Source organism: Denticeps clupeoides, chromosome 2 (assembly GCF_900700375.1).
Source record: "Denticeps clupeoides chromosome 2, fDenClu1.1, whole genome shotgun sequence".
Lineage (NCBI taxonomy): Eukaryota > Metazoa > Chordata > Actinopteri > Clupeiformes > Denticipitidae > Denticeps > Denticeps clupeoides.
The window spans coordinates 1,704,701-1,729,967 of NC_041708.1; the positions used below are offsets into that span (position 1 = coordinate 1,704,701).

Consider the following 25,267-nt stretch of genomic DNA (forward strand, 5'->3'; position numbering starts at 1 on the left):
GTGCACAATACCAAGGACTTTCAGCATGTCAAAAAAAACTAAAAAGATTCACTGCAGAAATATATGAACGAATACATAAAACTACATGCACTAAGCTAACGTTTAGTAACGTAGCTTTCCACAGAGGATTAGTACACCAAATCCAACCTGGGACGACAACCACATTTTAACCACGACCGATTGTAGCACAATTCAACAATTGATTATTATCTTCTTCTTCTTCTTCTTTTTTGACATTTGGTTGGCATGCAGGAACACGAAAGGAGATTGTAGTCGTGTTTCGTCCGAGCATCGCTGATTTCGGACTTCCGGACGAAAGGTTACTTGAGCAGAATTGCACTTTTCCAAGAGTGTTGTTGTAGTAGTTGTAGGCATATCATATGCATTTTCCGTTTTAAGACTACGCGGTGGGACTTTTTTTTTGTTTTTGCGTAGAACGCATACTAACATATCAGTAACATATGCAGTACTTATCGGTTTTATTTTTTTTAAACAAAGAAAAAAAAACTTAAACATATTCCCATATTCCATTTTTAAAAACACCACAGACAGGTATAAAATTGCACTGTATATAGAGTGGCTTCTTCTCGCAAACAGCTCCTTTATCGTACGTATCGTCTTTCCTCTTGCTGTCGCCATGGATCCTTGCACTTAGCGGGCGGACAGAGGACAGGAGTGAAAAAATTGGAGTAGTCTACAGGGTTTTTCTTCAACCACAAGTCCTTCATCTGCTGTGCAAGTTGAAGTCTGCACATGCCAATGCGTTCTACTGTTGCATAACGATTTTGCATTCATTTGTGCGACTGCTTGTGTTTTTATATACTTCGGGGGGGGCGGGGCGTGGGCGGGGACGTGTTTCTTGGCCGATTAGCGACGGCTCGCCGCACCACTGTGGTCACACTAGCAGGGTGAATGGAAAACCATGTCTTAACGTGGGTCTGAAGGGCCATCGTTGAATAATCCTGCTCTATCGGGCTAACCGCATTGGTCAAAAATCGCTCAAATTAAAACAAGATCTTTAAAGGAAAAGGATGATAAAATTGCATATGGTCAGGCTTTGGTTAAAGTAAAGTGCCATAATTCATGGAGGTAACATCCTTCACTCGGTTTCCGTTTTTGCTGCGTCCAGCGGTTTCCGTTACAGCCGATTAAAGGCCTTACTTAGATGAAATATTCCGATGACGAATATCGCGTCACCCCAGATATACGCATGTATTAAATATTAAAGTGCATATTAAAGTGTCACTGTTGGCACAGACATGTCACATAACATAAAAAAAAAAAAAACAAATAGAATTTTTTTTTTTTTGGTCCGACCATAAGGATCCAAAGTCTGGAGTGCTGGAGTACGAAGGGATGGACACGAGAAAAGAGTAGAGAGTCTGAAGGAGGGAGGGGCTTCAGATGGTCTTTGTGGTTTCTTGTTTACTGAGGAGGACCTCCAGCAAGCGCAGCTTGGCTTTCAGACTCCGGTATTCCTGGTACTCTTCTGCCATGGGAATGCGGTCATCTTTTTGTGCAGCCCTTGTATTAAACACACACACAGACACACACACACACAAAAAAAAGAAAGAATTAATATAAACATGAACATTAAAGCCCCAAACATGTGAAGCGAATTCCGACTAATAAAGCTGTGAGGTTACTTTACATTAGACGTGGATTTAACCCTTGTGTTGCCTTACTGAGATGGTTTTGTACATCAGTGGATGGAACGAAATGTCCGTGCATCTGCAGAAACACTGTTGTACGTGATCCTCGACTTTGTTGTCTCTCCTCCTTCCCTCCCTCCCTCCCTCCCTCCCTTCCTTCGCCGGACTGTTTCATTGTGTATTGCTGAAGCTGTGTATCGACGCTGACTGTGCTAAACTCCTTTCTGTTGTGGACCAGTGTCTTTTTTTTTTTTTTGGTTCCTGTTCATGTTTGGAAAAGTCGAACGTAACGCGACTGCTCATTAAAATTGTGTTAAACCCCACAACGGTGTCTCTGACGTGTCCCTTCTGTGCTGAGCTCAGGTCACGTCATTTTTGCTCGTGGATTAAGGGTTTAAAACGAGGACTTCAAAGACGTTCTCTGTTCAAAAAATGCTTTTAATCTACAACTAGGTAGAATGATGAAGGATTCAGAGGAGGGTGAGCTGGTGTCACCTTCCCATCTGTCTGAAGAAGTGATCTTCGAACTCCTTCAGGGCCTTCCTTCGCCTCTTCTTCTCCGCCCGCGTCTCGCGTAGGCATTGCAACAGCTCCACCCTGCAAACAGAACATCTCACATTCACGCACTGTGCGTAATAAAATGGAAAACCGCGAAGTCGAGGTTGTACCTGGACGCCTCGTGGAGATTCGCCATGGTGATGGTCGACTGGCGCACCATTTTGACCTCGTCCAGCGGGGACACGAACGCCGGGTCGCTGTCACTCTCCTCCTCCGAGGACATCTGCCTCGCCGCCCGGCATGGCGGCGGCGGCCGCTGTCCCACGCCCTCCTCATCCGACCCCTCCTCCTCTTCCTGCGCGGGGACAGGACGGAGCGAACACACTGAGCTAGCACCTGTCCCCAAGGCTCGGCCAACACTTTCTCCGAGCACCACCACCTCCTACTTCCCTTCATCAGCACGGCCGCAGCGGCGTGGAGCGTGTTCACCCATCAGGACACTCAAATTTAAGTCCTAATAATCGGAACGTTGGTGTTGGCAGTGGGCGTGGTCGCCCATGTGACACACCCTGTGTAGAAGGGGCTCAGGAGTCCAAAAAGCTCCTATAAGCTCCTCCCCTTTTATTACACACCATCAAAAAATGGCTGGGTGGGTAACTAGTTAGTTAGTCCTCTCCAACATGCAGATAACTAGCGAGCAGATACTTCTGGAAGTCCTGAGAAAAGCCAACCTTACATTTACGCCCGTTTTACGGTGTTTAATTTGCACAATCCGTGGCTGAATGACCGGATCTGGACTCACTATGGTCGTGATGGTGGGCGTGGCACACAGGAGGTGCTTGACCATCTGATATCGGTCATACAGCGGCTTCACCAGGATCTTCTCCTGCTTGGTGCCCTGCAAGAGATGAGGGTTTGTGTTTGTGTAAAAATGCCAGGCGGACGCGCAGGCGAGAAGTAGCCCGTCCGTACCGGTCGGCCGTGCAGGCTCTCGAAGTACAGCAGGCACTTCTGCAGCGTGATCTTCTCCAGGGCCATCTGACTGTGGGTCATCTCCTGCAGAAGAGGGAGCGCGTCACTGGCCGCCCACCGGTCCCAGTGGGACACGTGGCAGGGACGACAGCGCGAGCAGAAGGCCCGCCGCAGATGGCCTCACCTTCATGTTGTCTGGGAGGCCGAGGGCCTGGCGCTTGTCCCTCAGCCGCTTCAGAAGCGCGTCCATGGTCTCCTCCAGAGCCGGTCTCTGCTGCTGGGGCTCCCCCTGCTGGTACCTGACCGTGGCGACGCGCTCCCCGTCTCTCAGCTCCTCCACTGACTGCTTCAGCCTCAGATCTGGAGGGGGTTCCACGTCATGAACATTTCTACAGTTCACTCCACCATTCATACCGAGTAACCAAAGTCACCGGCATTTTGGATTTTTATCTTTTTTTATCTACATTTTTATCTAAAACCATAAACCTTTTTAGCGTCCAGTGAAGGTTATACTTGCAGAACATTGATGGGCTTACAGGTCATGACAAACTAGACATACAGGCGCGGCACAATGTCTATGAATGTACAGATGAGACAACGCACCAAACTACAAGTGGTGGCCTAAGGAAGCGGCCCCGTAATCAGAAGGTTGCCGGTTCGAATCCCGGTGTGCCAAGGTGCCACTGAGGTGCCACTGAGCAAAGCACCGTCCCCACACACTGCTCCCCGGGTGCCTGTCATGGTGCCCACTGCTCACTCAGGGTGATGGGTTAAATGCAGAGGACAAATTTCACTGTGTGCACCGTGTGCTGTGCTGCTGTGTGTCTCATGTGACAATCACTTCACTTTCACTTTACTTTACAATAGTGCATGAGACCAAAGCACATTTACCATGCAAACCCAGAGTCCGGTTCAAGTTTTCTTTTATTGACTCGAAAAACCTTGAAAAGCCGTGAAAGCTAAAATCTTCAAGAGGCATGAATTGCAACACGCTGAGTTTCAACTTAACTGAAGGAATATTTTGAGGATAGTCTGTACTTAGAATACAGGAGGAAAGAGAGGAAATATGTTATTCGTTTCTTATTGGATGTCGGTCCATTATCTTCTATTCAAACAACATCTTCTCGTGCTGTGTTCAGACAATTGTAAAGAAAGGGAAATATTTCAAAGCTGCTGAATATTTTCGTATTCGTATTTTCAATATACATGTTTTCTAAGCCACGTACTATTATCCAGAGCGTCTTACAGTCAGTAGTTCCAGGGACAGTCCCCCCCCGGAGACGCTCAGGGACACAATGGTAGTAAGTGGGGTTTGAACCTGGGTCTTCTGGTTCATAGGTTAGTGTGTTACCCGCTAGGCCACTACCACCCTACACAAGGTCATGAAATAATAACCACAACCACCCTCTACATGAGTAAGAATGTCTTCGTATGTTAACAGGAGCTCGGTATGCAGTCGCCTGGCTGGCGAGCGGTGGTGTGGGTTGCTACGGAGACTCACCTTTCAACTGCTTGCGGGTCTTGGCCAGTTCGCTCATCAGCTTGAAGACCTCAGGGTTGGCTGACTTGTCATTGTGGGACGGCTGAAGGGAAAAGTCGGGAAGTTGAAAGTTAAAAATGTGCATTTTTTAAAAAATGTAAATCAGCGATCCAGTTCAATTATAATTATGATATAATTATATGATAGGATTCAGTTGCCATTATATTTTGGTGCTGTTTCTGGTTCACCTTTTCCTATAAAAGGCAAAACGTTGAAATAAGATTTTGTATTGGTTAGAATTCTTAAGCACAAATGTATTCATTCATTCATAAGATTTCATAAAGTCACAAATGATCGTTGCTGAGGATGGAATCAGCATGCAGTCGTCCTGCTGTTATTTGTAATAAAATTTTACCCCCTAAGAGCCGGTGGAGAAGGGTTCGAAGGGCCACTGCCGTTGGTATACCGAGGGAACATGTCCTCGTCATGCCTCATGAGTTCAAAATGCACCCATCACCAACGTTTCACCAAAAAGCAGCAAATTCTCCTCCCACATTTACATTTAGGACATTTACCAGTCGCCCTGATCCAGTAGTGACAGGGACAGTCCCCCCTGGAGACACTCAGGGTAAAGTGTCTTGCTCAGGGACACGATGGTAGGAAGTGGGGTTTGAACCTGGGACTCTGTGGTCTTCTAGGATTCTACCACGTTTTAGGTAAAGAAAGCTGAGGCTGGATCTCCTCAGATGTCTGTGGAACGTCTGTATATTAAAGGAGCATCTATGGACGTGGGTATTTTTTGGCGGTCCGTACCTTGTAGTTCATCTCCTGCTCAAAGCGCTCCTCGAACCTGCGGATTTTCCTCTTGAGGGTCTGGATGTGTCGGCTGAGCAGCGGGACGGACGGTGTGTCTTTAGCGCCCTCTTCTGGTTCGGACCTGCCGATGCCCCGTGCCCTGAGGGACGGACACCCCAGAAAGGCGTGAAGACCGAAGCAGGAACCATAACAGAGGCTGAATACGCACACACACACACACACACACACACACACACACTCAGAATAATATTTAGTCGTGTTCAGCCTCACATGATGAAGTGCTGCGAGCAGGGTGGCGAGGGCGCGGCCTCCGGGTCCGTGTTAAAGCGCTGGCTCTGGCTGAGGCTCGGGCACCGCGGCGACGGGAGGGGACTGTTGCCGTCGGTGATGTGATGCAGGATGCGACTGGGCCCCGGGCTGGTCTGCGGCTCCGCGCCCTCCGCCTCGGGCGGGGCAGGCTTCAGGAAGGCCTGCGGCTCTGGAGACACACGCAAATCACACCTCGACGTTAACATTACATACAAAAATCACCAATATTACATTTCTATATATTCATATTAATAGTCTTGGTTCAATATGATTATTAAATATAAGAATTGATGATTGTATGCACTGGATTAAACACGCAGTGGATGAAAGTGGGTTAGTGTCTCCAGCTTCTTCATTCCGGGGCCGAGTATTTGACCCCAAACAGAATGGCAGGAAAAATGTCATTAAATACCGATGGTGGCGCCATGACAAACATTGCGGTGGCCTTTTACCTCTAATCCCGAAATCTGACCCCATTTTTTGGAAATGATGGTAGGAGAGTTGTTTAAAAGTTCGTGTATGAAGTGAAGCACAGCACAGGGTGCACACAGTGAAACGTGTCCTCTATATTTAACCGTCACCCTTGGTGAGCAGTGGGCACCGTGACAGGCGCCCGGGGAGCAGTGTGTGGGGACGAATGCCATACACATAAATCGAGCCCCTTGTACGTTATGAGTGAATCTGTTCTTGGTGTTGTTGCTAAGCAACGTCATTTAGTCTGTGGTCACACAGGCAGCGGTCACTGGTCACTTAACGTCGGGGCCGATAAAACAGGTCAAGTAAGTAAATGTTTTCTGCAGCCTGGACTGGTTTATAGTACAAAGATATTGACATTTGGACAGCACATGTCTACAAGGTTGTGAGATCGAATCGGATCTTGTTTGGGTGGACTATACTCGCTCTCCCTGTGCGGGTTTCCTCCGGGTTCTCCGGCTTCTTCCCATCATCCAAATGAACTGGCGACTCGGAATCGTCCGTAACTGTGTGAGTGTGAGTGAACGGGGCGTGTGTGCCGGCCCGGCCTGCACCCTGTGTCCTGGGATGGGCTCCAGCACCCTGACCCTGAGTAACAGGACTAACCGGTTCTGCAAATTGGGTGAGCCAGTGAGACACTGAAATGTACTTTTCATTACTTTACGTAATTATTGACATTATTTTCTTGTTGTGCTAATGCGCCAGTACATTCTTATATTATGGATCATGTAATTCCCAAAAATACTAAAGAAGTACAGGAGTAATGTATCTTTTCTGCATCACACACACTAAATTCAGAGGCTATGAATGGAAGTGAAAAATGTGATAATATATGTATAAATGAATATGTATAATGTTAATTTCCAATTTACATTTACAGCGTTTATCAGACGTCCTTCTCCAGAGTGACTTACTATCAGTAGTTATAGGGACAGTCCCCCCCCCGGAGACACTCGGGGTTAAGTGTCTTGCTCAGGGACACGATGGTAGTAAGTGGGGTTTGAACCCGGGTCTTCTGGTTTGTAGGTGAGTGTGGTACCCGCTACGCTACTGGCACCCAATTTCCTGCAGCTGATGCAGAATTTTGTTCCTTCCCGAATCAGAAGACTTGATATCGCAGGGGACGAAATGGACGTCATCAGGCCGCCGTCTCAGTGCGGGTGGTCGTGTGTAAATTTGCTTTAATTCTTTCATGCTCCACAGCGCCCTTTTATGGGCAGATGTGTTCCGTGACGGACGCCGTGGCGTGGCGGGTGTGACATCACGACGCTCGCACCTCCGCACCTCCCTCAGCCCGCCAGCCACCCACCTTCTAAAACCAGGACGACGCCCGACACACACACACACACACACACACACAGTGAACAAATGAGCAAAGCCTTTCCAGCCCTTTGGTGGCGCTTGTGTCAGGACCCTGCTGTGGGGACGTCACACCAGCTACCAGGTGACGGACACTGTGACAGGAGCAGCAGAACAGGGGTGACATTTCCCATTTCAGGGGCGAATGACGTGCGCGTGTGCTGTTGTGTGTGGATAGAAACAGCACGGATTATGGCGTGTACGACTATAAAGAAACGCCAGGCTCCTCGCCGTCATTTCTGGGTCGTAACGAGGCGACCGGCTGAGAAGAAAATCCCTCCCACAATTCCACACTCGGCTCCGGATTCAAATTGAAATGTCGGCGAAACGCTCCCTCGAGTAGAAATCTGACACGCGCATGCACACACACACACACACACACACACCACATCCATAATCCATGCAGAGTGATGCGGCCGGCCTTCACCTGGCACGCCGCACTCCCTCTCTCCTCCCCGGCTGCAGCGGCCCGGCGTCTGGTCCTCCTTGGCCCTCAGGCTCGGCGCCTCTTCCTCCTCCTCCTCCTCCGGGGAGTGACCCACCGAGGCGCAGGAGTCGACCTCCAGGGCCTGCAGCTTCAGCAGAGAGCTCTGCAGGCAGAAGCAGAACATGCCACCGTCCAGCGATGAGAGGCGGGAGAGGACGAGACGAGACGAGGGGCGCGGCCGTGACCGGGGATGGTGGCTCCGCCGCAGCTCTGTGGGTGTGTGTCTCTAGCGTCTGCAGCAGCATGGATAATTCATGCCTCTCTGGTAGTGGCGGAAAGAAGGAGCGAGAGACAGAGGGAAGGGAGGAGAGAGGGAGGGGCGGGGCGGAATCATGGCGTCAGCGGCCTGGCTCGTCTGATAGGCTGGTGGGGAGGGCTGCGAAGATGCTCTGACGCGGAGCTTTTCCCGCATTTGTGGGGGCCGGATCGCGTTCACGCGCTGCTGATGATGTCACCGCCTCAACAGACCGTCATTCATAAAACCAAAAAACGAGAGGGTGCAGGAAGAACACGCCCACCATTGAAGCCCGACCAATGAATGGGAGCATCGTGCCGGAGTGAGTCATCATCCTGGCCCTGAAGAAATACCCCGTGGGTCCGGCCCCGCCCTGCCAAGCGCACTGAACTGGGGACCCGCAGGCCCCTCACCCAGCTGGACTCCTGGCGTCCTGCTCTCCGGGGTCCAGAAAATCGGCCCTTTGACATTTTCCAGCTATTAATGACTGTTTTTTTTTTTTTTTCGGGGATCAGTTGCGTCACTAGTGACCGCAGGGGGAGGGGTTGCCATTTGTCACGTAAGCTCGGAGTGACACGCGGGCCGAGCTGCACGTCTGAAATGGCATTAATCACGTCCCCTTGCAAAATGAGTGAAGAACGTGAGTTTCCAGCCTGATCTGAGGCAGATTCATCCTCCGGACGGCGATGCCTCCCCATTCCACAAAAAAAAAAAGTCAATTATTGAACTCTAGATTACCAGCAATCCAATAAACTCGGAATGTCTGAATCAATATCTCATTTTGAAGAGAAGAGACTCTGCAATTTCTTATTTGCATCTCACTGTAACCTATTTATTTAACAGCCATGACTGCATAGCAATAACATCTTATTGGGTGATTTTTATGAATATTGCCTTAATGGTTAACGTTTGTAATCATGGCTGGGGTCAGTGCATTTTTCAGGCATTAATGTCCCCCCCAAGAAATCTGACACACTTTCGGTTTTAGAAATAGTCGAAAACAAACGAACGAGCCTTAAAGGTGCAATGCGTAAGATGCTGCCACCTAGTGAATGTACTCCATCCAGCAGGGGGCGATATTTCACAATTCTGAAATGTGCAGATGCTGTGCGATCGTTCAGTATCACCGCATTATTACGGATTTTAGCGTTTAATTAAAACAGCCCCCCCAAGCTAAACTAACTGGAGACAGAAAGCAGATGAACGTCTGGCCAACGTGTAATAAAAGTGGCTTGTTAGAATAGATAAAATACATTTTTTAGTGGACGTTCGGTGAACTGGGCCATGTTAAAATTTATGAAAATAGCTGCGGCCTAAATGCAAGCGGGCATTACACCAGGCCGCGGGCTGCGAGGTCTCCTAACCTACTTCTCCACCGCAGCCTGGCCGGCACGTCATTTCATATTACACCGAGACTGGAAATGTCATGGCTGGAACAGTTGTGTGTGGTGACGTGGAGAGGACCGCTCGAACGTCGTGGAGCTTCCGTCCATGTCTGATGCAGGTCAGATTGAGCCAAACCAAAAAAAATCTTTACATGGTCTGAAACTGCAGAATTCACGTGTACTGACAGTTTGATATGAAAATTCTGAAATGGGAATTTTAAAAAAAATTCTATAAAATTTCATACTCCCTCTTCTCTCCACACAAGCATGCCTTTCCAGACCTGACATCTTTTCTGTGCATCTAATATTTTGCAGGACTGAGGGAAATGCAGGTAAGTTCCTGCTCCACCCTGCAGAACAAGCACCAGGACAATTTCTGGCAGAACAAACGAGGGAACCAAGATTTTGTGCAAAAATGGGTGAAATTTACCCACAAAACAACATTCGGGTTCATTTGCACTTACATAAATCGATGAATTTTTTGTTGTATCCAGGCACAAGTAATTAAAAAAAAAGATAAACTTTTATTTAGTTACATTTTAAAAAGGAAATTTCATCACTTACAGCTTCCCAAACCCAAAAGCTTTTGTGACCTCCTTGCAAAGAGAAAAAAAACAAGCAGACTAATAGACAACAGCAGCCTAGTGGAGCGTGAAGCCCCTCCCCTTCTGAACTCAGTTTCCACGGTTACACCCACATCAGGACCCACACGCACTCAACAGCGCCCCCATCCCTCCGTATCTGTATCTATTTATAGGATGCAATTAAAGAGAACGTAATGAAAGAAATGCTACGCCACCACCAGTGGTCTTCTCATGATTAAACGAAGCAGAAAGAAGAGACGGCCGGTCAGAACCAGGACTCCTGGGGGTCTTGACGGGTCTCCCCTCCACCGTGAAGGCAAAGACAGGATGCCCTCATCAAGCTGCACCACTAAACCCCCCCGGTCCAAACTCTGAAGCTCCACGTCACAGTGAGCCCAGAAAAACAAGCTGAAGTAGCCAGGATGTGCAGACACACACATCTTCAGCTTGACCTCATTTCTGGTTGGTGCTGTAATATATATATATATATTTATATAAGTAATCAGCCATGAGCTGGGATACACAAATAATGGAAAACTCTGCAGAAGCTGCTTTTCTGCTCCGTCACGGCAGAATCCAGACGAGGCCGTTCAAGCAGGTCGGGATTTATAAAAACCTTTTTTTAATGCATTTTTCTTACAAAGTCAAAGCTGAGCCTGAAGCAAAACCTTCCTTTAAAAAAAGCCTGACCTTACTTTAGATTTCCAGGGTGAAAAAAGGCTTTTAGGGAAATGAATAATTACAAAAATATTGAATTGAAAAAAATAAATATTTTATATATATATATTTCCAGAAGTGGGTCCCACCAAACTCTATAAATAGAATGCACCAAAAATAGCCCCCCATCCAAAATAAAATTCATATCGCTGAGTGGGCCAGAAAGGCTTCGACTCTGATAACACCGCGCCACTGAGTACTGATGATGCCGCAGGACGGATGTGCTTGTCGTTTCTGCTCGCCTCTGGCGTGAGTCCTGCAGTTGCTAATGCCGTCGTTGCCCTGCACCCACAAAAGACACATAAAGGAGTTCAACCCACACTCGGCATCATGGGAATTTTCCCGATGTGTGCCAGTATGTCCCCGCAACAAATGGTGACACAGATCTGCAAGATGCTTGGCATGTTCATCGGAGACATAAATAGAAATAAATCAATTAATTGTAGTACATCAACAGCGCCATCCACAGGGTGAAAATGGCACTGAAGCCTATTATGTGTGGGAAAAAAAAAAAAAAAAAAAAAAAAAAAAACCTTTGGTGGGACTGTGGGTATCAAAATATTTGTAATTGAAGATTTCAAGCCATGTGTACAATAACCGACTCAACAAGTCAGGTCGCAAAAAAAACACCCTCTGCTCTTTATTAAATAAAATTATCCAAAAGACAGAATGTGTTGCATTAAAAACATTGGTCCCCCGGACAATTATAAAACTATTCAATAAGCCTAAAACAAGAATTTTACAATACAATACAAAGTTATTAAAAATAAATAATTTTCCAGGACTGGCGTGTGAGTGCTTGAAGCTTTGCTTTTAAAGGGGTTACATCCCTGAAATGAAAAAAAATAAAACCGAACACTTGTGCTGTTATGAAAAATAACTATTTCGTAGCAGCTTAACATTCTAACCCATTAATATTTAAGTCACAACAAATTGTAAAGTGCACATCCAGTTCTGATAACGGAAGGGGGAATTTTTTGAGGACTAACTTTAGAACCGGGCACTTCTGTGAACGCTGTCCGGTTGAGGTGATTTCCCTCTGCGGGTCCTGACGTGGTCACTGGCTGGCGGGATCCCCGTGCACCCTGAAGCGGTAGAGGCATGTGTACTCCGGGTGGCCCCAGTTGGACAGGACCCGAAGCTCTATGATCCGAAAGGCCTGGTGATTCTCCACCTGGTGGGGAAAACCAATAAAAATGAACAAAATTGACTTTATACAAAGCACTTTATTTATTCAGTATTTATGTTTGCATTACTGTGACTGGGTTCGTCTGCAGGGTCTCTCCATCATCCTTATAGGTGTACTGGCCCAGCAGCTTCCCCTCCTCCTGCAGCTCGTTCTCCAGACCCTGTGGCGTAAAGCCGCGTTTAACCCCCTGAAACCCTATATATTAAAAAAAACTGAAACGACTGCTTACATAGACCCTGTAGTGACGTGGAGCGCTGCTTATGTCACCGCTGGGGGACATGCTCTTTGCGATGTGCTGCAACGTGAACGCCGTGGGGACGACGTGCATGGTCAGTTGGATCACCAGGTAACCACTGGATCCCTTAAAAGCCCAACAGTTTCCTGGATGGACGTCCGGCTGCGCAAGAAAAGAGGTCGTTGCTTGCTCTCTTTCTCCAAGATACACGTTTCACATTATTTAAAAGGGTCCCGACCTGTATGACGGCACGCGGCGACTGAGAGAAATACCAGAGGGGCACGCCAAACAGACTCATCAGCGCAGTCTTCGTCTGAAAGGTTTCAGAGCAGCGGGTGGAGATGATACTGCCACCTGGTGAGGCGGCACAACCACGACAGAATGAATAAATAAATGTATACATCACCCACGACTGTGTTAAGGAGTAGGATGGTAGTAGCCTAGTGGGTAACACACTTGCGTATGAACCAGAAGACTACAGAGTCACAGGTTCAAATCCCACTTACTACCTTTGTGTCCCTGAGCAAGACACTTAACCCTAAGTTGCTCCAGGGGGGCTGTCCCTGTAACTACTGATTGTAAGTCGCTCTGGATAAGAGTGTCTGATAAATGACATAAATGTAAATGTAGGTGATGATTATGATGATGATGATGATGGGGGTGGTGAACCTCACCTGCAGACTCCAGGGCATAGTCAAACAGCCCCGTCTGATCCTGAGAGTAGAGCTTCAGAGCATTTTTAACGATCTGCTGTACATCCTGGTGACAAAAGAAACGTTGTCACAGCTGGGTAAAAACCATAAAAAAAAAAATTCCTATATTATTATTATTATTATTATATATGGCCATTCATTTTTTTCTTTTTTAACACCATTATCATCAGATAGAACAGCTCATTTTAAAGATTTCAAAGGCCTTTAATGCTATTCTCAATGGTTTGAAGTTGGGGGGGGGGGCAAGGGTGCCATCTTGTCCATGTTTCGACGTAAAGGGAGAGAAAAAAAAAAAAAAAAAGACTAACAAATGTTAAAAATTATTTAAGTTACACAAACGATCTAGAGGCCAAAACCGTTAAGAGTAGGTTTTGGCAGAAGTGACAGCGGTGCGAACCTTCACTGGTCTCACGAGTAGAGTACGATTATCAACGCATCGTGATGCCACCCACAAATTTTCTACATTTTCCACGTTTTCAGATACAAGAGTTAAGGTCTCGTTCGCCGGTGTGGACGCTTTGATTTGCTACAACGATCAGAAAACGTACGAGCGGTTACCGACATTTACCCGGGCTTGGCGGAACTGAGCTGCTGTGAGTAAATAGAGAGACCCCAACAAACACCAGAAAAACGCCTGGTTCAGACGTCCGTGTGGTCAGGTGAGCGCGGACTGAATGGCGACTGATCATTCGAGAAAATCTAAAGCCAAATGCGCCGCACTCGGCCACGGGGCTCAGCTCAAAACCATACGTGTGGTTTCCTAAACTCCCGTGTCGTGTAGTTTATCATTATAATATAGTCGATTATGTTCTGCATCGATGCTCTGAATCACGATTAATTTCAACACTACGAAATTAAAGTGGTATAAATATCTGCAGCCAGGTCAGATCTTAACGGGCTGGACCGGACCCACCTGCTCGGACAGGCCGGTCTCAGCGGTGGTCTGGAGGACCCTCTGAGTCACCTCCTCCGGGCAGGGCGGCGGCTGGCTCTGCCGCACCAGCAGCGACACGTTACCCAGGATGCACTGCTCCAGCTTTACCAGCGAGGACTGCAGGTCCTCGCTGCTGACGAACCGCGACGAGAGCCAGCGGAGCAGGGGGTCGGGCAGGGACCCTCCGTCAACTTCCGAGAACAGTGTCCGCACCTCCTGTCTCACCTGCGATGATACCTGCAAGTCAAAAAACATGCAAAAGTCATTCAAAAACGTCCCGATCCAAACATTCTAGCAGTTTAATAGTTTTCAGAAAGACGCCACCGCGGCATCACACCCACCAGGTTGGGGACGGAGTCCAACTGTTCGCACTTGCTTTGGCATCCCATGATCCCCTGCAGATCCTCCCTGACGCTGCCCAGCGCCTCCTCCAGCTTTCGCACCTCCGTCAGCAAAGCATCGTGGGAAGAGCGATCAACCTCCGCACTGCAGCAAACAAAATCTAGCGTGAGAACTCCAGCCGAAACGGACGCCGGCCACGCCTCATAGGTCGCGCTGCGAGCCCGCCCCGGCCAGGTTTAAACCATGTGGCCGCCACGCCCTCATTTCACACCCGATCGGCGGTGGCAGAGATGCCACAAGGCCACACGCAGACAGGAAGGGATCAGAAGGAACAGACCTGAGGGCGGGTGAAGAGGTAGACTGCTGCATCTTCTCTACCTCCTGCAAGACAAAACACTTTCATTAGATTACAGGGCATCTTACCAGAACTAGAACCACCATGCCGACTTTGTGTCTTGTCATTTAAAAAAAAAAAAAAAATACGTAGTGAAACATTACTTTTACACATTTGCCACCAAACGTGTCACTTTTGAGTCAAGTGGATTTATTCGTATAATTTTACTCAATGAAGAGTTCTCCCTTGATACGAATCGCATTGTTTAAGCCGAATATGGTTCCCAGGCGTTGAACAGAAGGACTTACAGTCCTGAATAAAGATGGCTGTGTGTTTTACTGATGTACAAGGTGGACAGAACTGAAGTGGATATCTAGGGGACGGTGCACAGTGACAGGAAGGTGACTGTTACGGCGGAAGGGGTGCGGTGGCCCCGAATGAAGTGCTCAGCATGTGGCTACCTGGGTCTTCAGTGCCACGCCCTGAAGCCTGGCCTCCAGCTCCTGAAGACGTGACTCCAAATCCTGCTCCTGCCGCCGGTGACAGAGACAGGGTGTTAAAACACACGCACGTGTACGTTTACTTAGATGCCATTTATCAGACACCCAATCAGTAGTGACCGGGACAGTCCCCCCCCCTGGAGACAGTCTTGCTCAGGGACACAATGGTAGTAAGTGGGGTTTGAACCTGGGTCTTCTGGTTCATAGGATTTTATATCCACTAGGCTTCAAACACAACAGAATATGATCCGCAAAATCTCACCATGAATTAAAGCAGGAATTTCAATATAAACGCTTTATTTGATTATAACAGTGAAATGAGACCTCTGGCCCACCAGTTTCATCCGGCCCGCGCTCTGCTGCTCCACATCTGCCGTCAGCAGGGCCAGCCGCTCCTCCAGCAGGTCGGACGCCCGGAGCTCCAGGGTCCTGCCGTCCTCCCGCACCGAGCGGAAGAGGTCCAGCACCCGGCCGTGCGCCTCCTCCTGCTTCCGCTGGTCTCCCGTCACGTGATCCCACAGGAGGGCCAGGCTGCGCTCCAGGCGAGCCAGGCGCTCGGAGTCGGGCGGCGACGCCACAAACGGGACCTGGGGCGCGGGGGGGGGCGAGGACAAGTTCTATCCAAACGGCACAGCGCGTGAGACGGAACGCGAGAGGTGGATTAAACGTGCAGACCTGTGAAGCGGGACACGACCGAGCAGCTTCCGCTGGAGCCTGCTCTGAGGCGGAGCCAAATAAAGCCGCGCCCCTCCAAACGGTGACATTGACAGAAGAAAAAAGCACACACAGGCTGGCAGGTGCCCAGAACCACAGAACTACAACGAGAGAAGATTGCTCAGATTATTCCATTCAAACGTTATTTTCTGATCTAGTACTAGAAGAAAAAGTTCAACTTACCGATGGCCAAAGGGAACAGGAGGAGGAACATGACCAACCTGCAGAGTTTATATAAATTCAGATTCGTGCAGGCTGTACAAGCGCAGACACACAGAGCCCAGCAGCTCAGACGGCAGCTCACCGAGTCGACATGAAGCCGGCGAGTCCAGACCATGCCGAGCCGCCCCGCCGGGAAGACGCAGTCCCGTCCCCTGCGCACAGACAGCAGGGAGATTAGCGGGAGCTCTATTCCGAGAGCGGGGATGGCTGGGAGGGGTATAAATAGCATTACAGTATTAACAGCTCGGGCGGAGGCAGGAAGGAGTCCCTGGGGGAAGCGTCAACGCAAATTATAAAAAATAAAATACAAATTAAATCAAACAAACACCGCAACTGATAGCAGAGAAGTTGTCATAGTGAAAGGGGACAAAGTTGAAGGTGGTCTATGTGGGGAAAAATACATACAGTGCACATTATGCTTAGAAAATTAAGGAATCAAACATATCAAATGTGAAATTTTTGCAAACTTTACAGGAGTGTGAAACCAGAAAAATATTTTGATATTACTCCCATATGGTCACTTTTCTCTCTCTCTCTTTAAAAAAAAAAAAAAAAAAAAAAAAAATTATATATATATATATATATATATATATATATATATATATATAATTTTTTTTTTTTTTTAAACACACAGAATAGGTATGCTACAAATCAGGAAAATCTAAGGGAATAATTTTACTAACTAGAATTTGTTGGCAAATTTTATATATACATACCAACACGTGTGTGTGTGTGTGTAACTAGTATCTATTTTTAAAGCTTAGAAACATTCTTCAAAAAAAATTGAACATTAAGGGCAACGTGAACACACACGCATGCACAAGAAAAGAACCACCACCGAAGGGGGTCTGGACCGACTACTCAACACAAGGATGACAGACATGTGATCGGGACGCTCTAGACAGAGGAGTGGACTACTCATGCAGAGGGGACACGCATTATAATGACCTCTAGGAACAGCAACCAACTGCATGAGACAGAGAGAGATCTTCTGTGTGGCCGACCATGTCAAATAGACAAGAGACTTGCTCGTCCAGAGCAGGACGTTACCTGTCCGTCAATCAAAATATAAGCAAAAATAAGTAGTTAAAACCAGGTAGGGGGAAAGCGTAGAGGAAAAATAAAAAAAATAAAACCCCAAATGTGTCAGATATTAAGGGGAAGAACCTGTATAAGATAGATGGACCAAAAGTGCCCCCAGTAACTGTTCGGGCCTGGAGCCGGACGTGGAGACCCTGTCGGCCTCCATGTGCTTTTTCCCTTTGCAGTCATCACCTGTTACAGAGTCGCGTTTAGGGAATGCAGTCATAGAGAAAATGGCAAAAATGTAAGAAAAATTGACATGACTGACAAGGGGTGGGGTATAATTAAGTAAATAACTAAATAAATTTCTCCCTGAGGAAAATAAAGGCAAAGATCTGTAGTCGTCGGATGCTGTTCCGCTGTGCCCCCTGATTATCTTAAAAAAACAAAACAAAAAAAAAGCCAAAGATCTCCATCTTGGCTTGTCTATAAATCGATCAGTGTTGGTTGTGTATTTTATTTTTATGCCCCAAATGACACGTTTTTTTTTTATCCCAATCTTTCATTTACAAAGGCCTGAACGTGCAAATGATGAAAAGGCTAGTCTAACTAAATACACAATGCAGATACATTCAAATTACAATTAAGCATAATTCTGACCAACCTACACAAATAAATAGGTGGATGCAGCAACAAATTGAATATTAATATAACTTCCACACAAAACAAGCAGGAGGATGTGTGTACTTACACAAAGACCCATCAACATCGTGGTGACAGTCCATCGCTGACTTCACATTTACGCAGTGTGAATGAACTGCAACACATAAGGCAACAGATGAGAATAAAAATGAATTCATTTAATGAAATTGCATTCCATCAAATCTTCTTGTGCGTCCCATTCACTCTGCGCCCAGGTTAGGAAATGAAGTCAAGACCATTTGCATGTATCCTGGGTGACGGAGAGCCCATTTGTTTATGTGAAAAAAACTGGGAAACACCAAGAGTAAAATCTGGGGTAAATTAGCTAAAATAATTTTAGAAAAATACTGTTTACAATTTAAAAAAACCCCACAAACATTAAACATAGTTTGGCTCAGTTCATTTCCTATTCATCCATTAAGCATAATACTTCATTGTAATTATTAAGATAAACATGAAGAGCAGACCTGCACCACAACAGGAAAACCACGCCCAAGTGAACACCCATAGGTCGAAATCCGCCGGCGGTGATTGGGACCTTCAACTGGTGCGAATCGCTCAGAACCCTGAATACAGCTCCACCTTTTTTCCCCCCATTGCCCTACGATGCCCCAATGAATTCTACACTTGCACCAAACATCCATTGTTGTACAACAGTGTACTGATCGGCCACATAATTAAAACCAATGACAGGTGGCTAATAATATTAATAATATTAATGATATTCAGGGGAGCATCGTTTTAAATTGTGGCGTGCTGCCGCAGCTTTGTCTGGGGGATGAGAGTACCTCGGAGCAAGAGTCTCTGCCGGGCAGAGGTGAAACGGAGCCTCGCGGCGCACGAGGCCGCGACGCACCGCGCCCAGGCCGTCCTGCAGTACCGCCCGGCCCGCCGGCAGCCTGAGAGCACAACACCTGGAGGGAGGGAGACGTTACCCCAAAAAAAGCAACCAAAAACGGACCTTTGTGTGGTTGCTCCTGCACCGCAATTACAACAGAAGATCACAAACAACGCCACCAGCAAACTGTGTTTTCCCCCGGTGACAATATTACACGTAAAGAAAAAAAAAAATCACACAAAACCTACGCCGTGTTGCTCCAGAGTGAATATTAAGTAAAAAAGGACAGGAAAAGGTTATTTCAGGAGAGTGGCACCCGCGTGCAGAGCCCAGCAGGACGCCCCGGTGGGGGCAGCGGGGAGGTACCTTCGCCCTGCCGCCGCGGGCGGAGCTGCAGCAGCGACCGCAGGAACACGGCGAGGCAGCAGGCAAGAGAGGCCGCGGCCATCCTGCTGTACTGAACCCCGGCCTCGGCGACCCGCTCCAGGCCACCTAGGGACAGGGCACAGCCTTACACCCGCGCTGCTCAACACTGACACCCGACCGGCTTCAGCCGGTTAACCGCTAGGGGTGCGACGGAACTCATGTTGCGAAGTTCATGTTGCGACTCCACCCACCTGCCCCCCTTCTCACTCGAGCGGAGCTGGAAGTGAAACTCACAAAAATAAAGAAAACCAAAAGGCATGGCGAGCACTAGCGGAGGCACAGAGACAGAAGTTCGACATGAAAAGTACACGTCGAACTGTATAGAGAATGCTTTTCAACGGACCTACAGTACAGGCAGTACAGGCCAAACGTTTGGACACCTTCTCATTCAACGTGTTTTCTTTATCTTCACGACCATTTACGTTGGTAGATTCTCACTGAAGGCATCAAAACTATGAATGAACACATGTGGAGTTCTGTACTTAACAAAAAGTGGAGACCCGACCTCCACAGTCACCGGACCTGAACCCAATCCAGATGGTTTGGGGTGAGCTGGACCAACAAGTGCTAAACACCTCTGGGAACTCCTTCAAGACGGTTGGAGAAGCATTTCAGGTGACGACCTCTTGAAGCTCATCGAGAGGATGTGCAAGAGTGTGCAAAGCAGTAATCAGAGCAAAGAAACTAGAATATAAAACATGTTTTCACTTATTTCACCTTTTTTTGTTAAGTACATAACTCCACATGTGTTCATTCATAGTTTTGATGCCTTCAGTGAGAATCTACCAACGTAAATGGTCATGAAAATAAAGAAAACACCTTGAATGAGAAGGTGTCCAAACTTTTGGCCTGTACGGTATGTGGCACTTAGGGCTGAACGACATATCGAAATCGAACCGGAATAGTGATTTTAATAAACTCAATCGGATAAACCACAACCCCACACTTTGCTCCATTGGTTAATGTCAGGGTTTCTGCAGGCAGACACCGATCAGGCAAGTGTTTTGGATTCGGCAGCGCCACGCAAGCCACGGTAAATAACGGGTTTCAGAGTAAAGATCAGCGCTTCCAGTCTTCGGCCGGCGAGGGCGCTCGTGCCACCCCCCATGGACAGCCATGCTCACCAATCAGATTTGTTCCATGTTAAAGCCACACCCACTTAAATGCAAGCAAGGACTTTTGAATAATCATAAAACCGTTCAGCCCTAGTGCACACTGTGCACACAGTGAAATGTGTCCTCTGCATTTAACCAATCACCCTTGGTGAGCAGTGGGCAGCCATGACAGGCGCCCGGGGAGCAGTGTGTGGGGACGGTGCTTTGCTCAGTAGCACCTTGGCAGATCGGGATTCGAACCAGCAACCTTCTGATTACAGGGCCACTTCCTTAACCGCTAGGCCACCACTGCCATTTTTGCAGCGCTTTGTAGCTACAGTCGATTGCAGTTGGCTTGTCGCTGTTTGTGTGAACGTATTTGAGATCACAATGTGAAGTCATGTAGAATAATTGATGGAATGCATTGTGATGCGTCGATAATTGTAACCGTATCAAAATTGTGAGACCAGTGAAGGTCCACGCCTTTAAAATGGGCCACGTACGTTGTTACTATTGGGCCTCACCATTTCTGTGCCGACGACCCTTGTCTCTGCGGTAGACTATAGTAGAAGGCGGGGAGCTGACGTAGCCGCTGCTGGTGGATGACGGCAGCGCCGAGGAGGAGGCCGACGTGGGCTTGCAGGAGGGGCGAACGGCGCGAACGTCCGCCCTGACCGTGCAGTCTTCGCACGTGTAGCTGTTCGCTACGGAGCTCTTGGTCTGAGCACTGCTGACGTCACTGTTTATAAACCCCATGCCGGAGTCTGCGTGGAGTGTGCAGTCTAACACAAAAACACACAAAGGGCATGGAGACCAAAAAAAAAAAAAAAAAAAAACCACACACACACACACACACACACGTCTCTTTTTACCTGCTGCTTCGTTCACTATTGTACGTCTATCGCTTTAAATGCTAATGAGGAGGAGAGAGGTGGGACCAGGAGGAGGCTTATTGAAGTTGAGGGGGCATTCGCGGAAATTAAGTCACCAACAACGTTTGGCGCAGACAGGAAGTCGTTTACGAACAAAAATGTATCCCCTTGTGACATCATAAGGGGACAAATTCCAGATCCGACTGTCTGAGCTGCCGCTCTCTGAACGTTGAAGCAGAACGACCAAACACGCTTTACGCCCATCGCCATTTCTAGCCACTGCAGGACCATGGACAGGCTAGAGGAACTCTTAATAATCTTACATAATCTCACAAAGTCACATTTTCATAATTGGGACCTTTACGGTGGTGGAGAAAACTCTGCCATCACAGTTAAAGCTCCCTGATTTAGAGACTTTTTGTTTATTAAATATCCTCATGTGTGTTATTTCATGGTCCTGTGTCTTCAGTTTTATTAAACAAGGTCAAAATGCAAGAACCATAAATTATTAGGTGCATTCAAACTTTTAACTGGTATTCGGTATAAACCCATACACACACACACCTACAACATGGATCAACACATAATTATACATCACTATACATGAATTCATGTTGTGTATAATTTTGCCAGGTCTTTTAGAAACTCAGACTCACCTTTTGCTTCAGTTTCGTCATCCAAACCTGAAGTCAGAGCAGCAAACAGATTCACTAAATACTCAGATCATGGCCAAAAAAAAATAAATAAAATATTTTAATAACTTTTTTTTCTTTAACTTACTATTATATTTACATTTTACCAGACATTTACCAGACTTATCCAGAGCGCCTTACAAGCAGTAGTTACAGGGACAGTCCCCCCCTGAAGGCACTGAGAGTTAAGTGTCTTGCTCAGGGACACAATGCTGGTAAATGGGATTTGAACCCGGGTCTCCTGGTTCATATGCGAATATGGCGAATGTGTTACCCACTAAGCTACTACCACCCCGGCAGCTTTATGTATGGTGTGGTAGTCCCACTGTCTATAATATATAATTGTGATAAGAGATGGAACGAAGTGGCGGAACCGACCCCAGACGCTGTCGACCAGCGTGCGCTCCTGGATGCACGACTCGTCCAGCATGGAGGAGAGCAGCGAGGCGTCGCTGGCGGGGCAGCTCAGCATGCTGCTGCTGCTGTGGGACGGGTGGGACTTCGCCGGGGTCTGGAGCAGGGACTGATGAGACCTCCTCGTCCTCAGACCTCTGACACACAGTATGAGTTAACTAAAGCATCATCGAACGGGCCGTTATTTGGTACCAATTAAAACAGCGAGTTGCTGTAAAGAAAATGCGAATGATGGGACCACATATAAAACATTAAATCCTCACCCGAGTCCCCTCCCGTCCGCTCCGGCGCTGAACGACGCGCTGCGGTTGAGCGATGAGTCCAGAAGACTGTCGTCGCCATAGCGACTGGCGGTGGTGTTGAGGCGCAAGCTGCGCCGGGACATCCTGGGAGAATCGAAGGCGGCCGACGAGTAGTAGCTGGAACTGACGACATGACAGAAAGCAGCGTGATGGATGTTAATGTCCAATAAGCCAAAATGGCAGATTCTACCAAATCCCAGAACGTTGCAATATCATATTTCTTCCACATGTACAAACAGAGAGAGGCGAGAAGGAAATAAAAAAAAGCTGCTGCTCCATGCAAACTCCTCATCTTTCACCTCCACCGGCTGAAGCGCAGTGCGGGCCTCCTACGGAACCGTAACTACACGCCTCGACCTGCAGGCCGGAGCGCAATCTAATCTCTTACCCACACACAGAGAGAGAGAGAGAGAGAGAGAGAGAGAGAGAGACGCACAGCACATTCCACCCCCAGCTCTCCAGACACCAGCGGCCCTCGGCGCTCATCCCACGGCGAAATCCCCGCACGGGTGCATTTACGCCGGCCCGCTTCTCTCACACACACACAAACACAACACCGGCGGGACCGGTCGGCTTAACACTTCCTGAAGGGCGCAGAGGTGCCACCTAATGACGCCACTCGGCTCACTGGCTCCCGTGGACGCTGCACTTTGACCTGAGAGCAGGAGGCGGGAACTTCTCTCTTTTTTTTTTTTTTTTTTATAAATACTCTAGTGACGGAGGGATCCCATATTCAGCTGCCAACGGAGGATCCTGGGATTACCGGGTCGCCTTCACCGGATCCTACACTCTAACAACAAAGACAAGGGACAATACTCGGCTCAAATATCCCATTTTAGTACATGTTCTGCCAAGGACCGGCATGTTGGAAGCGGAAAACAGAGTATAGTAATACGACAAGGCCATTTCGATGGCAGTTTACTCAGGTCTCAGCTACCATCTGAGAGGGTCTTTCTTCATGCAGACTTTAATACGGGGTGGACGACCCGAGAGTCCACAGTGGAAAACCCAATATGCTACACCGTCGGATCAGATACGGATCCACCTAAAACTTTTGTTGCGGAATTTCCTTCTCTTTCAGGGAATAATGACATGACGTGTGCAGAGAAACCTGCTGAAACACAGTGTTGTTCTCCATCTGTAGATCCTCCACCCAGTTCTTCTACCACCGTCTTAAAATCAGTATTATTTGCGTGTCTCACACTTTTAAATGTTTTAGGCGTTTTATACGCTGTAGAGACCAGCATAACCACGAACATGTAGACGCTGCGTCCAAAGGAAAAAGGACCAAATTAGTGCACATGAAAAAAGTGGACAAACCCCACGTTCTACTGATGTGTCCCAGAGAAAGACCGTCTCCAGGGTGACAGTCCATGTCACTACTGACTCCCACAGTTCTTTTATTGTAAAAAATAACAATAATAAAAGCCCGGACCGTAACTAAAGCAGCCGTTTCTGTGGTAAACGGCGGAGAACCTTCACACGACCCCACACGAACCGAACGTCACTACAGAACGTGAAATACCAACCAATAAACCACCGTGAAGAAAATAAATAAAATAAACGTATATAAAGTTAATGTCGCGCCGGCCAGAAGAACAGGTTAGCAATGCTAAGCTAGTTAGCGGTGCGTGCAAAGGCCTGTTGAAGATTTAAAATGAAGATTTAATTATTCTCAAGCAATAGTGTTCTACTTACCTGGTTACTAGCAGCTTTGTTTTTTTAACACCAGGCGCCTGTTTTTAACAAGGAGCCGCACAAAGTCTCGGATTTAAACTCCACAGAAAAGGACCAACTGGTTAAAAATAAGAAAAAAAAGCACATATATATATATATATATATATATATATATATATATATATATATATATATATATATATATATATATATATATATATATATATATATATATATATATATATAAATAAAGGAATTTGACGTTCAGTTTTTTCGTTCAAACAGAAGTCATGACACCTGACCTGTTTTGACCCAACCGTTGTGACGTCATTAATTAACGACGTCACGCAAAGCGCAGCGCTTCGAGATAAAACGCTTTAATTTCTTCATTTCTGCCACCAGCGGCGATTTATTATGAAATAAACACGTCACAAGAAAACGCGTACTTATTTTAGTCGCGTGTTTCACCGAAGAAAGTCAAGATGTTACCGTGCTTTCTCAGAGACAGAAAGAGACCCACAAAGAAATAAAATCAGAACCAAAAGAAGAACAATTATAACGCCATCTTTCTCTGATTGTCACTCCTCAGACCCCCTAATTATGCACTTTGTAATAGTATTTTGTTTAAGTTGGTGATTTGTTGTTTTTTTTTACAGTTTTATACTTGTAAATGAAAATGTGTAGAAATTTGCACACTTGAAACCTTAAAATCAAAGTAGTGATGACAGTGATGAGTTTTTTGCTCATAACTTTATTATTGTGCATATAACAAAAACATATTGTTTGTCATACCACAATGAATATGGACCATCTAAACTGGAGACACACATTATTATGGTGATGAATTTAAGTTTTAATTTTTTAATTTTATTTCATTCATCTTGTAGATAAATCCCCATCCCCTGCAACGTTGCCGCACCAATAGACCCACACATCTAGCTGTAACATCAATTCACCTGTTACAGTCTTTTTTCAAAATTTTCTTTGAAAAACTCGTAACATTTCTAATTCTAAAAAACTAATGACTGGTAGCTGACTTAGACTAAACGTGCTTGTATTATGCTAAAAAAAATGAT

The 25,267-nt window shown here is 46.9% G+C and overlaps 2 protein-coding genes across 10 annotated transcripts; both read right to left on the minus strand.

Annotated features, from left to right (window-relative positions):
- Window positions 1–1,894: 1,894 nt before the first annotated feature.
- Window positions 1,895–8,309, minus strand: LOC114768947 (protein FAM13C-like). The gene is made up of 9 exons (XM_028961494.1): window positions 7,988–8,309; window positions 5,689–5,896; window positions 5,416–5,557; window positions 4,624–4,705; window positions 3,307–3,482; window positions 3,123–3,206; window positions 2,953–3,048; window positions 2,321–2,505; window positions 1,895–2,249 (listed from the first exon to the last, which is right to left on the minus strand). Exons 1-9 carry the CDS (start codon window positions 8,169–8,171, stop codon window positions 2,144–2,146), a joined length of 1,263 nt encoding a protein of 420 aa, XP_028817327.1. The 5' UTR covers window positions 8,172–8,309; the 3' UTR covers window positions 1,895–2,143.
- On the minus strand, window positions 8,263–23,150 carry sun1a (Sad1 and UNC84 domain containing 1a). Of its 9 annotated transcripts, none has more exons than XR_003743159.1 (22): window positions 22,951–23,150; window positions 22,476–22,637; window positions 22,177–22,349; window positions 21,763–21,789; window positions 20,759–21,016; window positions 17,926–17,991; window positions 17,319–17,426; window positions 17,100–17,201; window positions 16,234–16,303; window positions 16,113–16,150; window positions 15,891–16,030; window positions 15,551–15,802; window positions 15,177–15,245; window positions 14,719–14,762; window positions 14,381–14,525; window positions 14,019–14,276; window positions 13,067–13,151; window positions 12,631–12,746; window positions 12,387–12,554; window positions 12,225–12,317; window positions 11,958–12,142; window positions 8,263–8,309 (listed from the first exon to the last, which is right to left on the minus strand). XR_003743159.1 is itself a non-coding variant. In XM_028961444.1 (21 exons), the coding sequence occupies exons 1-21, from the start codon at window positions 22,998–23,000 to the stop codon at window positions 12,026–12,028; spliced, it is 2,535 nt and encodes an 844-aa protein (XP_028817277.1). In that variant the 5' UTR covers window positions 23,001–23,150; the 3' UTR covers window positions 11,584–12,025. The 9 variants fall into 9 exon arrangements, 6 of the variants coding, with proteins under 6 accessions (XP_028817277.1, XP_028817259.1, XP_028817287.1 ...); XR_003743163.1 differs by lacking the exon at window positions 8,263–8,309 and adding an exon at window positions 11,071–11,250; XR_003743158.1 differs by lacking the exon at window positions 8,263–8,309 and adding an exon at window positions 11,584–11,798.
- Between the last annotated feature and the right edge of the window lie 2,117 nt (window positions 23,151–25,267).

What these genes read in the sequence shown, in the direction of transcription:
- LOC114768947 (XM_028961494.1), bottom strand. Translation starts at nt 8,171, where the DNA reads ATGTTCTGCTTCTGCCTGCAGAGCTCTCTGCTGAAGCTGCAGGCCCTG. An exon ending in TGCTCGCAGCACTTCATCAT is followed by an intron (nt 5,558 to 5,688) that starts GTGAGGCTGAAC and finishes TCCGTCCCTCAG; the next exon opens with GGCACGGGGCATCGGCAGGT. An exon ending in GCCTCCCAGACAACATGAAG is followed by an intron (nt 3,207 to 3,306) that starts GTGAGGCCATCT and finishes CCTCTTCTGCAG; the next exon opens with GAGATGACCCACAGTCAGAT.
- sun1a (XM_028961426.1), bottom strand. Translation starts at nt 23,000, where the DNA reads ATGAGCGCCGAGGGCCGCTGGTGTCTGGAGAGCTGGGGGTGGAATGTG. An exon ending in GGGTCGTCGGCACAGAAATG is followed by an intron (nt 17,992 to 20,758) that starts GTGAGGCCCAAT and finishes TATGTGTTGCAG; the next exon opens with TTCATTCACACTGCGTAAAT. An exon ending in TGCAGACGAACCCAGTCACA is followed by an intron (nt 12,143 to 12,224) that starts GTAATGCAAACA and finishes TTTCCCCACCAG; the next exon opens with GTGGAGAATCACCAGGCCTT.